Raw genomic sequence first — 13,033 nt, forward strand, 5'->3', positions numbered from 1 at the left:
AAGTCCAGTGGGGGTAGATGGGGTAACAGCAAACGTTATGGACTCCTCCCACCAAAAAAAAAAAAAAAGAAAAATGTTATCAGGTCGCAATATGTCACAGCTCAGTGGAAGCCCTTTTTCCCCCCTTTTGTAGCTGGTTATAGGTTGATACTACGTTCACTCGTGTATGGGGCTGGTCCGGCGTCCAGCCAGCTGGTGTCTAGCTGAGCATCCTCTGTCCAGGGCCCTATGCCAAGCATTAAGTTTCCTCTGAAACTAGGCAGAATCACTCTGAAGGGATTGGAATATGGTGAATATGTACATGCACAGACAGAACTATTTTCTTGATGAACAAGCTTCTCATTCATTTTCTCTTTCTTATAGATTAACTATGTAGGCACCTTTTTTTCAGGGAGAATAGGGCCAAATAACTTGTGTCCTACTCAAAATGGTGCCTTAAAAGCCACCTGACATGCCTCAGGGAACCTTCAATGGGCATGTATTCTGTGTAAGAACATTTTATCTCCTAAGAGAACCTCAGCGTGACGTTAATTCCCTAGATCGTTGCGCAGTAGCTCAGATAAGAGACGAGGCTGAGAATGTTCGGTTTAACACTTAAGCTACTGTTACAACACCAGGCCTTGCCCTGAAGGTGTCCTGTGACTGTGGAAATGAATGCCTGACCCCATCCTGATGGAGTCACAGGTGTTTTAGCCATCAATATTAAGACTCAAAACATTGTTAAGAAAATTCCTTATTTTTTTAAAGAAAATCCTTAATATAAGTTCATTGTTCATAGCCCTTCCATCCATGTTTAAAATGAATTATTAGTATTTGTGTGAACACACACATACAGAGAAACACCCATAAAAGCAATGAGACTTTAATATTCTGTGGTTTTGTAACTGTATTTTATGAAGACTGAAGCTTCTATTTCTCACGCCCGAAGATTCAAATTCAGTCGTTATGGGTCCCTCCGGGTGGTCCTCAGTCAAGGTCTTTCAAGAGGCTGCATGTTGGTAGTTGGAGTCATCTGAAGGTTGGCCCTGTGCATGCTGGCTCGTCGGCCATGTGAGGACTGGGACGATGTGGGCGTCTCTATCTCCAGATGTTTCCTCCACGTGGTTTATGCGGGGTGACAGCTTTGGTGGGGACCTGGACTTCATACACAAAGAAGCAGCGTGTCAAAGGCACATGCTCTGGGAGAGGGGACGCCAGGCAGCCTCACCTTCACCACATCCCTCCCATCTGTCAGGCGGTCCCAAGGGTGCACCCAGGCTTACGAAGGAGAAACAGACTCGACCTCTTAACAGGATCGGAAACACTATTGTGGCTGATTCTAGAATACAACTCCAACCCACCCACTGGACAAAAACAACTCACACCCTTCCCACATATGAAATACAGTCACTCCTCTTCCAAACCCCCAAAGCCACCTCTCCTCAGCCCACCACGCCCAGACCCAAAGTCCCCATCTCGTTGCGTTGGTCAGACCCAGGCTTCCTGGCAGCTCAGGTGCACAGCTCTTCCAGGATGCCCCATTTGGTCCAAAGACAGGCTCTACTCCTTGCAGTGAGAAGACCCTGCAGGGATGGGTGCATATGCCCTTGACTGGAGATGGCACACTTGGAAGGCACACAGCAGTTCTGAAGGACACCTGGGCACAGGTTGCCCGGGCCTTGACTAGGATTGAGTCCTGGTACCTGGAAATGGTTTTCTGTGGCTCTCAGGCCCATGGTCTGCAATCTTGGCTCACCTTTGAGTTATAATTCCTAATGCGCAAGAGGCAACTTGCTTGGGGCTGGTCTCTCTCAGCCTGCTTTCAGCTCATAACATCCTGAGGCGCCAGAACTTGCCATTTGGTAATGACTCTGCCCTTTTTGGTAAACACTGATACAATTCCTTTAAAAGCTTAGTGAGTTTCTTGTGAGTCACTCTGTAATCCACTCCAGTGGTAAAAAGCCACAGACACTAACTTTTTGAGACAATGTCATCTCTACTCTGGGCTCTCTACAGGAGTTCTCTGGAGCGATAATCTTGATATTCTTAGGAGTCCTACAGTGTTGCTGCTTGGGAAGTATGCATGAGACACGGCTTCAGATCTTTTTGAGGTCTTGAGAAAGGGTTTCAAAGTCATGACCTTGGCTTCATCTTTAGCTAGGTTTTCAGGGAAATGCCACAGACTTCATCTCTGCCTGGAAATCACATCTTCACTCCAGAATCATCTGCTGTCTGGACAGCGTGGCAGTGAGGAGCTGTGTTATTTTCAAAAGGGGGAGAGAGAGAAATTCCTTTATGGTTTATAGTTATAAAGGAGTTCTAGCTCCTTCATAGTCATTAGCTCCTTGTTTAGCTTATGTCTTTACTCTCACATTTTACTAGCGGCAGCTAGAATAATCTGGAAGGCAGCGTTCCCACTCCACCTGCAGCCCTCCTTCACTAGATCGTCCAGCTCCGTGGGCATCCCCGCAGGGGACACTCTCACGAACCCTTCTGCGGTGGCATACAAAGGGTTGCGTTTCCTCCAGCTTCCAGCATCTCCCTCACTTTCCTTGAAGCCGCCCCAAGAGCCTTCTTGAGAATCACCACGCTTCCGCTCACACTGTCATCAAGGTTCCTCCGATCTTCCAAAGCCACCACCATACTTTTCAAGTCACTTTGCAGCAGCACGCGGCCAGTACCGATATTGGCATCAGTCCTCTGCCGCTGTGTAACAGTCCTCTCCAAACTCGTCTTAAAAGAACAGTGGTGATGATCCTCTCTCTCTCACGGTTCCAGCAGCTGGCTGGGCTGAGCCACAGATATGGTCAGACAATGGCTAGTGCCGGAACCATCAAAGACTTGGTCCACTGTGTATTTCTGGTGTCTGGGCTGGAGACACCTGGACTGGTGAGGCCTGGAGCAGGTAGGGTCGCCTGGCATCTCTCACTTCTGTGGCCTTTCCACATGTTCTCCACAGCGGGGCTGCTGCAGGGTAGACAGACTTTGTGCATAGAGATCAGGGCCCCCAGGACACGTCCCAGGGGAGCAGGAGCCAGACTAAAGCCATGCTGCCCACCACCGGCCTCAGAAGGCGGGTGGCTTCTCCTTTGTCACAGTTGATTCATCGGGGCTCAGTCACGGAGGCCCTGCCGGTTTCAAGGTTCTGGAAGAGCATGTGGGATTGAAAAATATTGTTGAAGCCAGTTTTGGAAAATACAGTCTGCCACAAATCCTTTAAATTATTCAAATCTTCAGAACAATTCGGTAATTCTAATGTTAAAAATTAGTGTGGTTCATTAACTTTCCAGAAGCTTATGAGCGGCTGTGTCTTAGCACATTGAAAGCCTTTGGAATAATGCTTATGAGTTACAGAATTCTGCATTTTTGGCATTTTCCATTCTTAGAAGTTGGCTGCTTTGGTGAACCCTGTAGAACACTGGCTTACAAAGATGTCCAGTGGGCTAGAAAATTAGCTTTGTTCTTTTTCTTTCTCTCTTGGATATCTCCCATTTGACTCATGTTTACAATGTACCAGAGTAGGAGCTGAGCATTTCTCTCCCTTTTATTCCTCTGAGATAATGACCGATATCACCATTTTGCGTGTGACGATACTGGAACTTAGATTTTCCCAAGACCTCTTTTCTTCACCACCCTGGAACCCCCTTCCTGTGGCCTGCTGTTCCTGGTCCTTGTGGTGTGTATCACATTCCAACACGCGAGAGAATTTACTCATCTGTTTTATTTACTTGCTGTTATTGTCTGACACCTCCCACTAGGGCAGAAGAAGGAAGGGAACATTCTGTCTGTTCACGAATGTGTCTCAGTTAAATACGGCTTGAATGCACGCCTAAGTGAACGATGGCACGAGTGAATGATCACTCTGGCATCTGAGTCCAGAGCTGACTCCAAAGTCCTTACTGTTAGCCATGAGACCCCATAGGCACCCCACAACGAGAGACAGAGATCGCTGTTGGACATGCACAGGGACCGAAAAACCCGGCTGCCTGAAACAACTCATGAACTCCGCAAAATTAGCTGCACTTATATACCTTCCTTCAGATCAGTAAAATACCAAATTAATAAAACAGTTCAAGATTTTCTAGAAGTTTTGCTGCTTCAGCAAAATTTGCGCAGTTTTCTGACATGAACATCTCAGTTTCCAGAGAACTTATAGTTAATAAGAATACTATGACAATTTATGGTAAAAATATATTAGAAAAAAGAAGTCTCTTGGAATGTGGTGGGGGGGGGTTAACGTAACCTTTAATAAGTGTCTTAGAGTCGTATTTAAGTGGTTCTTCTTTCTCTTTCATTGTTTTTCTGAGTATCTCCCCTGTTTCGGCCTAACAAGTTTCTGTCTTTGAAGTTTTTTGTTGTTTTGTTTTGTTTTATTTTAAATAATATCTGCGCCCAAGGTGGGGCTCAAATTCTCCACCCTGAGATCAAGAGTCGCACATCCTACCCCCTGAGCCAGCAGGGCGCCCCTCCCCTTAGAAGATCTCTGTGAATCATTGCCCTCTTGATTTCCCTGTTAAATACGTGTTTCTCTTAAGGATTCAAATATGTCGTAAAACTCACGGTGAGCGTCGTGTTTCATCAAGTTCTTTTCTAAGAAAATCTCTCCATGCACGTTGGTGTTTTTGTTGGTGTTTTGTTCACTGTGTACCCCTTACAGTGAGCCTAGGCATTTCCCTCTGGAAGCATCCATATGCCACTAACTAGCTCATGGGCTTGCTGGCCCCAGTCTTTATTTTCTGGCCTCCAAAGTCTTGAGGATCGGTTCAGCCAACACTTTCTTCACAGCGGCCTCAGGCCCCGCCGCACAGATGTGCTGGGTTCCTGCAGCAGAGCCGAGGCGGGTCCCAGGGCTTCCCCAGGCCTTCCCCTTCACAGGTGGCTGGCAATGCCGGGCCCTCTCACGGCGCCCAGGACGCCTTCCCCAATAGCTAGCTCTGGTCCCCAGCTCCAAGATCCGGATAGGTTTTCTCGTTGGCAGCCTGAGGCTCTGGAAGGTGGAGGGAGGGAGGCAGGTAGGGGCTGGCGGTGGGGCTCCGGGGGCCTAGTTAACCCCTGGCACTTCTCCTGTTCCCCCCCGCAGGGCTCACCCGACCCCGACCTCACAGCGACGACTACAGCACCATGAAGAAAATTCCTCCTCGCAAACCCAAGCGCAGCCCCAACACCAAGCTCAGCGGCTCCTCCGAGGAGATCGCGGGCGCGCAGCGCAGAGGGGGCCCGCAGCGCGCGCCGGGGGTCCCTGCGCCCCCGGCGCCCCCCGCGCCCCCCATGCGCGCCCCGCTGGAGCCAGAGCCTGAGCCCGTCTACATCGAGATGGTGGGCCGCGCCGGCAGCCCCGAGCAGGCGGAGGCCGTGTACGAGGAGATGAAGTACTTCGCGCCCCCCGAGGCGTCTGCGTCGCCCCCTCTGCTGAGTGACACTCGGAACCCTGTCACCTGCGAGGATGGCGAAGGGGGTGGCCAGGCCGCCGCCGGGCCCTGCAAAGACGCGTGCGACATCCCGGCCCCCTTCCCCAACCTGCTCCCCCACCGTCCCCCACTCCTGGTGTTCCCCCCGACCCCGGTCACCTGCTCCCCGGCGTCCGACGAGTCGCCCTTGACGCCCCTGGAGGTGAAGAAGCTGCCCGTGCTGGAGACCAACCTCAAGTACCCGGTGCAGGCTGAAGGCTCGAGCCCCCTGTCTCCACAGCACGCCAAGAACCAAAAAGGCGACGGGGACAGGCCCGCGTCCCCCTGCCCGCTGGCAACGAGCGGGTCCCCCCCTACGCCCCCTCCCCCTCCCGTGCCCCCGGCCCCCCGGCCGCCCACGCACTTCGCCTTCCCCCCGGAACCCCTGGGGAACGCAGGCCGGATAGCGGGCCCCAGCCCCGAAGTGCCCAAAGCGCCCCAGCCGCCCAACTCCGCACCCGCGGGGGGCCCGTGCAGCTCCTTCTCCAAGGCCCCCTACTCCCCCGGGAGGGCAGCCAGGGCCGAGCACAGGAAGGCCAGCGCCAGCCCCTCCTCCCCGGTGCCCTACAGCCCCCCAAACTGCAGGGCGCTCGGCAGCCCCCTGGACGAGCTGACCAGCCTCTTCAGCTCTGGAAAGAGCGTGCTTCGGAGGTCCGCCGCGGGGAGGAGGATCAGGGAGCCCGAAGGTAGGGGAACCAGCGCCCAGCTCTGTGCCTGGAGATGGACGCCCATCTCCGCCTCCATGCGCGCACGCACCACATGCACACGCTGCTGGGGGGGCGGGGGGGGCCGTTCCGAGCAGACGGCAGCTTAAAACATCGAAGGTGGCCCATGTGGTCCAGTAGGTGAGAATGCCTGTGTCCATTTCGCACCGAAAGGCTCCTGATCTAAAAACACGTAGTACCTAAGCGGGGTTCAGTACGTTTTCATGACGTGTAAGTATTAGAGCAAGATTAAATCTGAGCTCCCGTTCTCTTTTCTCGGATAATGCTCCCTTCCGACGCGAAAGTGGTATTTTTGTGGCGTTATCTGGCCGATTCCCATTTGATTCGGGGTTCACCGTGAATGCCTGAGTGTCCTTCTGTCTGGCTGTCCATCTCCTTTCCGGGCCGGGTGTCTGGGGTGAAGACCTGTCCATCACTACCTTGTACTTAACACAGTTCACCTTTACGTCGCTTTGGATGAATGATTGTCCTTCTGCTTGTGTACCACCCAAGGAGCATTTTAACCCCTTAAGGAAGTTCTAACCGGTCTCTTCAGTCATGATCCATTAATACCCACCCCTCCAGGTAAACAGTAACTATTAACAACCTCGCTTTATAGGCTGGGATGGGAAAATTCCAGGTGAAGAGGTTAAAGGCCTTCTCGAGGTCAGGTGGTAGGATTGGAAGTAAAATGTTGCCTAATGATGTAACTTTTTATATACACATTAACCTGCTGTCTCTCCAAAAGAAAATACATAAACATGTTTGCTTTCATCATCTGATTAGGAAAATAACTTTTCCATTCAGGAAAATTACAAAAACTCTAGAAAATCTAGAAAGCCATCTGAATAAGTGAAAAGTAGATCAAGGTAAGAACTCTTAGCAAATGAATAAATAAACTACTCTTTATTTATTCTTCAGACAAATACACTAATTGTTTATTTTGCTAATGATTTCTTAAGTATAGATCCATTAATATATGAAGTTGTCTTTGTAAGTAGAAGAATGTTAGAATTTCACAAGTCATATCTTGTATTTTTTTTAAGTTTTATTTATTTATTTGACAGAGAGAGAGATCACAAGTAGGCAGAGAGAGAGGAGGAAGCAGGCTCCCCACTGAGCAGAAAGCCCGATGTGGGGCTCGATCCCAGGACCCTGAGATCATGACCTGAGCTGAAGGCAGAGGCTTTAAACCACTGAGCCACCCAGGTGCCCCTATGTGTTGTATTTGAAGGAACAAAATGGAATCTATGAGAAAAGTATAAAATGAACAAATTAATATTTGCTTTTGGAACGAAAAGTTAATTAAAACCTCATAAAGCTCATTTTACCGTAGTTAGGAATTGGGTGAATTCTTCTTGACTCTGCTCAGAAAAGCGAAGTGAATGGATTTCTGGGTGCACCTCGTCATCTGGAAATCCCTTAGCTGAGGACTCTGTAGTGGGGAATATAGCAGGGCCTCCAGGCGTGGTGTGTGAATTTGCTAATTATATTTCCCTGTGGTGGCATTAGCCAGTTTTTGAGAACACATATCGAAACCTCGAGTACAACACTGTTAGTTCACATCTATGATTATAAACTACTTTTCTACTGTGGGCTTTTACCAAACACTCTTCATTTGAAAAAATTGTCTTGAACCACATATGACTTTCTCATAAATACATGAATTAGCAACTTCTGCCCCAGCACAGTAGCTGTCATAACCGCAAATGGAACAGTAGGAGACCGGGTGGTCCCCGCACACCAGATGGCAGGAGTTACAACTCCACGTTTGAGAGCTGGGGGGTTCTTGATGGTCCGCGATGTGGGAAATAGGTTTGTGCGTTCACATGTCATGTTCTCGTGGGATCTTACAGGTCATTCCTTTAGAATAAAGGGGGCTAAAGATAAGACGTGGGGGAAGAGCGGGCTTCGTGCTGAAGCTAATCACCAGAGCTGCTCCCTGATGATTAAGGTTTACACAGTTGGATCCCAGAGTCAGTAATCCATTTTCTTCTGAATGAATTGAATGGCCCTTATTAACGATTTACTGTAGTCTTGGGATTTCTTCCCTTTAAGGTTTTAAATCGTCTACTTTACCCTCTTTATATTTAAAGATATTCTTATTTTCACCTGAAATGGCTTTCTTACCAAGTAATTCAGTGGGTGGCAAACTCACCCTCCGGGCACCTGAATTAATTACAGTTCATTTCGTGCAGTTGTTGTCCGGGGAAATTGTTCTGCAAATTTTGCAGAAGCGTTCAGAATATCCCCCTTGCTTCTTTGGAAAGCGACCTTGAGGAGATGACACGGCTCACTATTACCCTACTGTGGGCATTTCCAGTTAAGTAGAAAGGACAGTGAGTCGTGTGTAGCAATGAAGCCCTTGGGTATGTAATTCTGCTCCCTCACTTCCGCAGACTTGGAGGATTTCACAAATATTATCTTCCCCCAAACGGTTGATTTGCTGTTGACTTGAGGGCATGCCACCTGAGGCATATGAAGTCCCTCAGACTCTAAGAGTTCAGGATGAGTGGCATGCAGACAGAAGGCTGTGGATGGCGACCGGCCCGCAGCCCCAGAGGAATAGTGGTGGCAGACAATGGCCATAGTGCTTATAGTTACTGTTTTCATGACCCAGCTAGTTCTCTCAAGATGAGAAGCTGTCTGCTACTATTATCCCCGTCTCACAGTTGGGAAAAATGAGGCCCAGAGAGGACCCCCGGGCCCTCAGTGCCATCCTACCGTGCGAGCGCCATGACTTATCTCCCTGCGTGGGGGGCCTCAGGCAGCAGGAGACAGAGGACAAGGGTTGAGTCGTTCGCACTGGAGTCCTAGAGTTGGGGTGGAGAAAAGGGTTTTACAAATTTAAAAATGCCCAACAGGTACGTGACAGCTCCAGAGTGCGTATCCAGTTTTGGAATATTGTATGTGGGCCGCTTGGCCCTTAGCATCTAGAGTGACTAAAAGTTTAATGATCTATGCAGCAGTTATCCCTTTCTTTCACAAAATGTGCTTCATCTGATATTATAACATGACTAATATTATTATGCCAGAGATTTCTGGTTGCTTAGTTTCAAAAATCACGAGACCGAACGTGAAGGGAAGGAGAGATCCATTGGCTCGTGTAGACCACTAGGGTGCTCCATTGCTCCAGACGGTGTCCCGCTGTCCGGCTGAGTTTATCCAGAACGGAAACAAAATGAGCAGAGACCAGGATGATAGGACTTTGACAAAAATGTGGCACACCTTGGAGATCTGGAGAAGGAAGGAGGAGAGCCCCACTGAATTAAGGAAAAGTCTGGTGTGCAGAATATTTCTGCCAAAATTGTCTTATGACTTTTGATATTGTGCATCCATAGTTTATAAGATATAAGTAGGTGGTTAAAAATGATGTAAATGACAACAGAAAATGTACAGCATTTCTTTGCATAGAGTAGGTGTTTATTAAATACCTAGTTGACGAAAAACTACCTGGAAAAAAAAAAAGCAATTTGCCATATGACTGTATTTACTAGACCTAGCCCTTGAGTCATTTTTACTTAAAGAGACTCACCTAGCCCAGATGGAAATCACTGTTCATTTCATTTTATTCTTTTGCATTTACATTTACATTTGCATTTATTTTATTGCATAAACATTCTGAGTAAGAATATTTTGAGTTTTAAATCAGTGTTCTATCGCTGAATTTTCACAGTTCAGTATTTTATCCCATTGGGACATTTGTTTAAAAGGGAGTTCTCTTTTTAAAGTTGGCCTTATGGAAAATATCAGACATTCACAGACGTCGAGGGACTGGATGAACGGACTCTCTCCGTGGCCCAACCTGCCTCATCCCCAGGCTTGTCCAGCCCTCTCCTTCCGCACTGGATTGATGTGCAGTGCATTCCAGTGTCAAATCATTTATTAATAAATATTTACAAATTATTTTAAAAGTCCTTTAGAAAACAATAGAAGATTTACTCTGACATCACTTCAATCTGTCCAGACCAGTGGATCCATTTCAGCCTTCCCTGACGTGAGAGAAACCTGTCTCTGGAAACCGAATATCACTTTTCACAACAGAGACTAGATGACTCTCGGGTGAGCTTCTCCCGAAAGAACACTGAAGCCAGTGAGGTGGGCGGTGGGCACCGGCAGCCCCTTGTACCACCATGAAAGAGAAAATAGAATTAGAAAGGGTGGGTCTCTAAATATGACACCCAAACAGAACCGAGAATAAAAGACCAACATTCCAAAAAACATACAGTCACTTCTGAAATCAATATTTTATAAGGTTTAGATGCCTCCATGCCAAATTAAGTAGTTACTTATTCATTGTTTAGTAACAAGAAGAGTGCTTTAAAATCACCGAAATGTCATGAAATCACTGGCAGGAGTCTGACTTGCTGGAGGGCGATGTCTAGAAGCTGCCATTCTCTGCCTGCGCTGGAAGCCCAAGTTTGGACACCGTCTCCGTTCGGCATCTGACGCATTCTAATGAGATCACAGCAGAAGAAACTGCTGTGCCTCATGCAAATCTCGGCCTCCCAGAACAGGACGCAGAGGCTGGCATCCCCACAGCTTCCTGCCTCTCCTGGGGTTCTCCTAGCACTTTGTCCCGTGCAGGGCCGGTGGTCCTCCTCCCTCCCTGCACCGTTTCTCTCTGTCATGATTTATTTCGGGGGGTGGAGGGCAAGAGGTAGAGGGGTGGCCTGAGGCGTCTTGAAAATCATGAAGGGCGTGGACAGACAGACACATAGTTGCCTGACGTGCCGCTGTCCACCTTCCCGCCTCACCTGAGAGCCTGCCTCTCATGAAAGCAAGGCGTTCCTCCGCATTCTGGAACCATCTGAAGTCAACACTCAATGCCCCTTATTTTCCAAATGAGTAAAGACGAGCTTAACATCCCAGACAGGCAGGTTCTCTATTTCTCACCAAGTGGCCAGGAGGTAAGGCTGTGCTGTGAGGGTTTCCCCAGGCCGAGGAGCCTGAGAAGGAGACAATGCCTCTCTGTGAGAAAAGCCTTTTGTTTGCCAAGCTCTCGGCCCCTCTGCAGGAACCAGGGGAGCCTCTGTGTTTGGGATGTGTTTTCGGTATTTCTAATTTCCCAAATCATACTTAGCCCATCTCCGCTTAGATAAGCTTTGAATTCTAATTAACCGATCCGTAGCCCAACTAACCTATGTTAAGAGCACAAAGCCCTTTGTCTTTGATATGAATCAGACAGTTGTTTTTAAATGTCTAATATTTGTTGTGTTTGTGACATTCTTTTCCCAACTTCTAGCACCTTCTCTTTAGAAATGCCCAAGAATTCACACAGGCCATTGTGCAACCGGGGGCTTAGCAGGGACTTGCACGAGCTTGCAGAGCTCATCCCCGAACATGTACGGAGTGGAAGCCCCGGGCTTGCTACTGGGAATCCAGAAATGGAGAAATCCATGTTGTCCCTGCCCTCTCACAGACTATAGGAGGCAGACGGGTCCGTCCAGTTTCAATGAGTGAAATCCTAGTGGAGCAGGGAGGCTTTTTAGCCTGTAGGTCATAAACTACTTGTGGGTCCATAACTGAGCTCCAAGTGGCCCGTGAGTCCCAGTGCTAGGCTTGTTCCTGATCTGGTGGGGAGGCATCCCAGACTCCATCGTATAGTCACAAAGTGTCTATGGCCGGGGAGAAGCACAGGGCCAAGGCGGTGAGGGTGCTGATCGCAGTGTGCTTAGCACGGGGCTGCTGGAGGAGTGGGGGAGAGCCTCACGCCCGGGATGCCCAGTGAGCAGGGTGAGTGGCCATCGGTGTGGAGAGGATGGAGTTCCCCAGGTGCACAAGCAGGACGACAGGCACGGCAGCCAGAAGAAACCGTGTGCATGGGGACCTGTGGGCTCAGGGTACATGGTCCCGTTAGAGCACAGGTGTGAAGGCTGCAGAAAAGGCAGAGAGAGAACAGAGGGCACTGCTGGCCTTGCATGGGATCAGAGCAGGATGAGCTTTCTACCTGGAAGCTGCAGGACAGGGCTCTGAATGCTCTCCATTGTGTCCCCTCGTCACGTGGGAAGTCAGCAGGATCTTCGGATCTTCCCCACAAAGACTGCAAAGAGCCCGAGGAGGGGGATGACCCAGAGGGCTAGTGGCAATTCTGGGTATGCACATGTGACCTCCTGTAATGGAAAATACTCGGAAACGCGATGGAACATTTGTTAATGGTATTCTGTTAATAATATTAATAGCCGGCGTCTGCGAATGGTTCTTTCCTGTTGGCCAAGCAGGCAGATGTCTCTTTGGTCCCCACCTCCTTGGCCCTATGTGAGGCGAGTGAAGCAGGTGTTGGCCTCCCCATTTGCTAATGAGCGATCTGAGAGTTTAAGGGATTAAGTGACTCTCGCATAATGACGGGAATGAACTGGTCCCAGCGTCAGGAATGAGACACGATTCCTTTCTCCGAAACCTGGAAGAAATGTCTGTTTCTGTTCTGTGAGGCCAGTCCCAGTCTCCACAAACAATTAAAAATTTTAACTGATACAAAGTCAATGTCTGAGAGAATCATCCCTTTCTGAAGTTAAATGTAAACTCCTGACCAGGAAAAAATGTGGGAAGAGGGCACGTTTTTGTTTTTTGTTTTGTTTTTTTTTCTTTTCAGTGATTTTCAACAGCCCCCGGGATTGGGACAGGAGAAAGACATTCGAAAAAGCTTCCATCATTCGCCTCTTGGTGACGTTCTAAATGAGAAGCAAACAATAACAATTTGTTAGTTTCTGAATCACGTCAGTCTGGAAGCAGAGACGCAGGTAACGGCGAAGGTAGAAACGTGTCTGGACAGAAGACTCGTGGGGCCTCCAGTCCCTGCCCCGCAATCAGGACTTGTTGGGAAGATATTCAGCCCACAGGTCTCATGACCATGGACATCCACTGGACCGTGCTGCTCCATGATCCTTTGAAACCCAGGAGCAA

At 48.8% G+C, this 13,033-nt stretch overlaps 1 protein-coding gene across 1 annotated transcript in view; it reads left to right on the forward strand.

Annotated features, from left to right (window-relative positions):
• The window catches only part of LOC111147014 (myosin XVI), a 471,268-nt gene that overhangs the window by 405,332 nt on the left and 52,903 nt on the right, over positions 1-13,033 (forward strand). The window contains exon 32 of the mRNA XM_022502858.1: positions 5,060-6,112. Within this exon, the coding sequence (XP_022358566.1) occupies positions 5,060-6,112 (1,053 nt within the window). The remainder of the gene's footprint in view (positions 1-5,059; positions 6,113-13,033) is intronic.

The sequence above is a fragment of the Enhydra lutris genome, unplaced genomic scaffold, assembly GCF_002288905.1.
Source record: "Enhydra lutris kenyoni isolate GAN:26980312 unplaced genomic scaffold, ASM228890v2 scaffoldscaffold15, whole genome shotgun sequence".
NCBI classification, from domain to species: domain Eukaryota; kingdom Metazoa; phylum Chordata; class Mammalia; order Carnivora; family Mustelidae; genus Enhydra; species Enhydra lutris.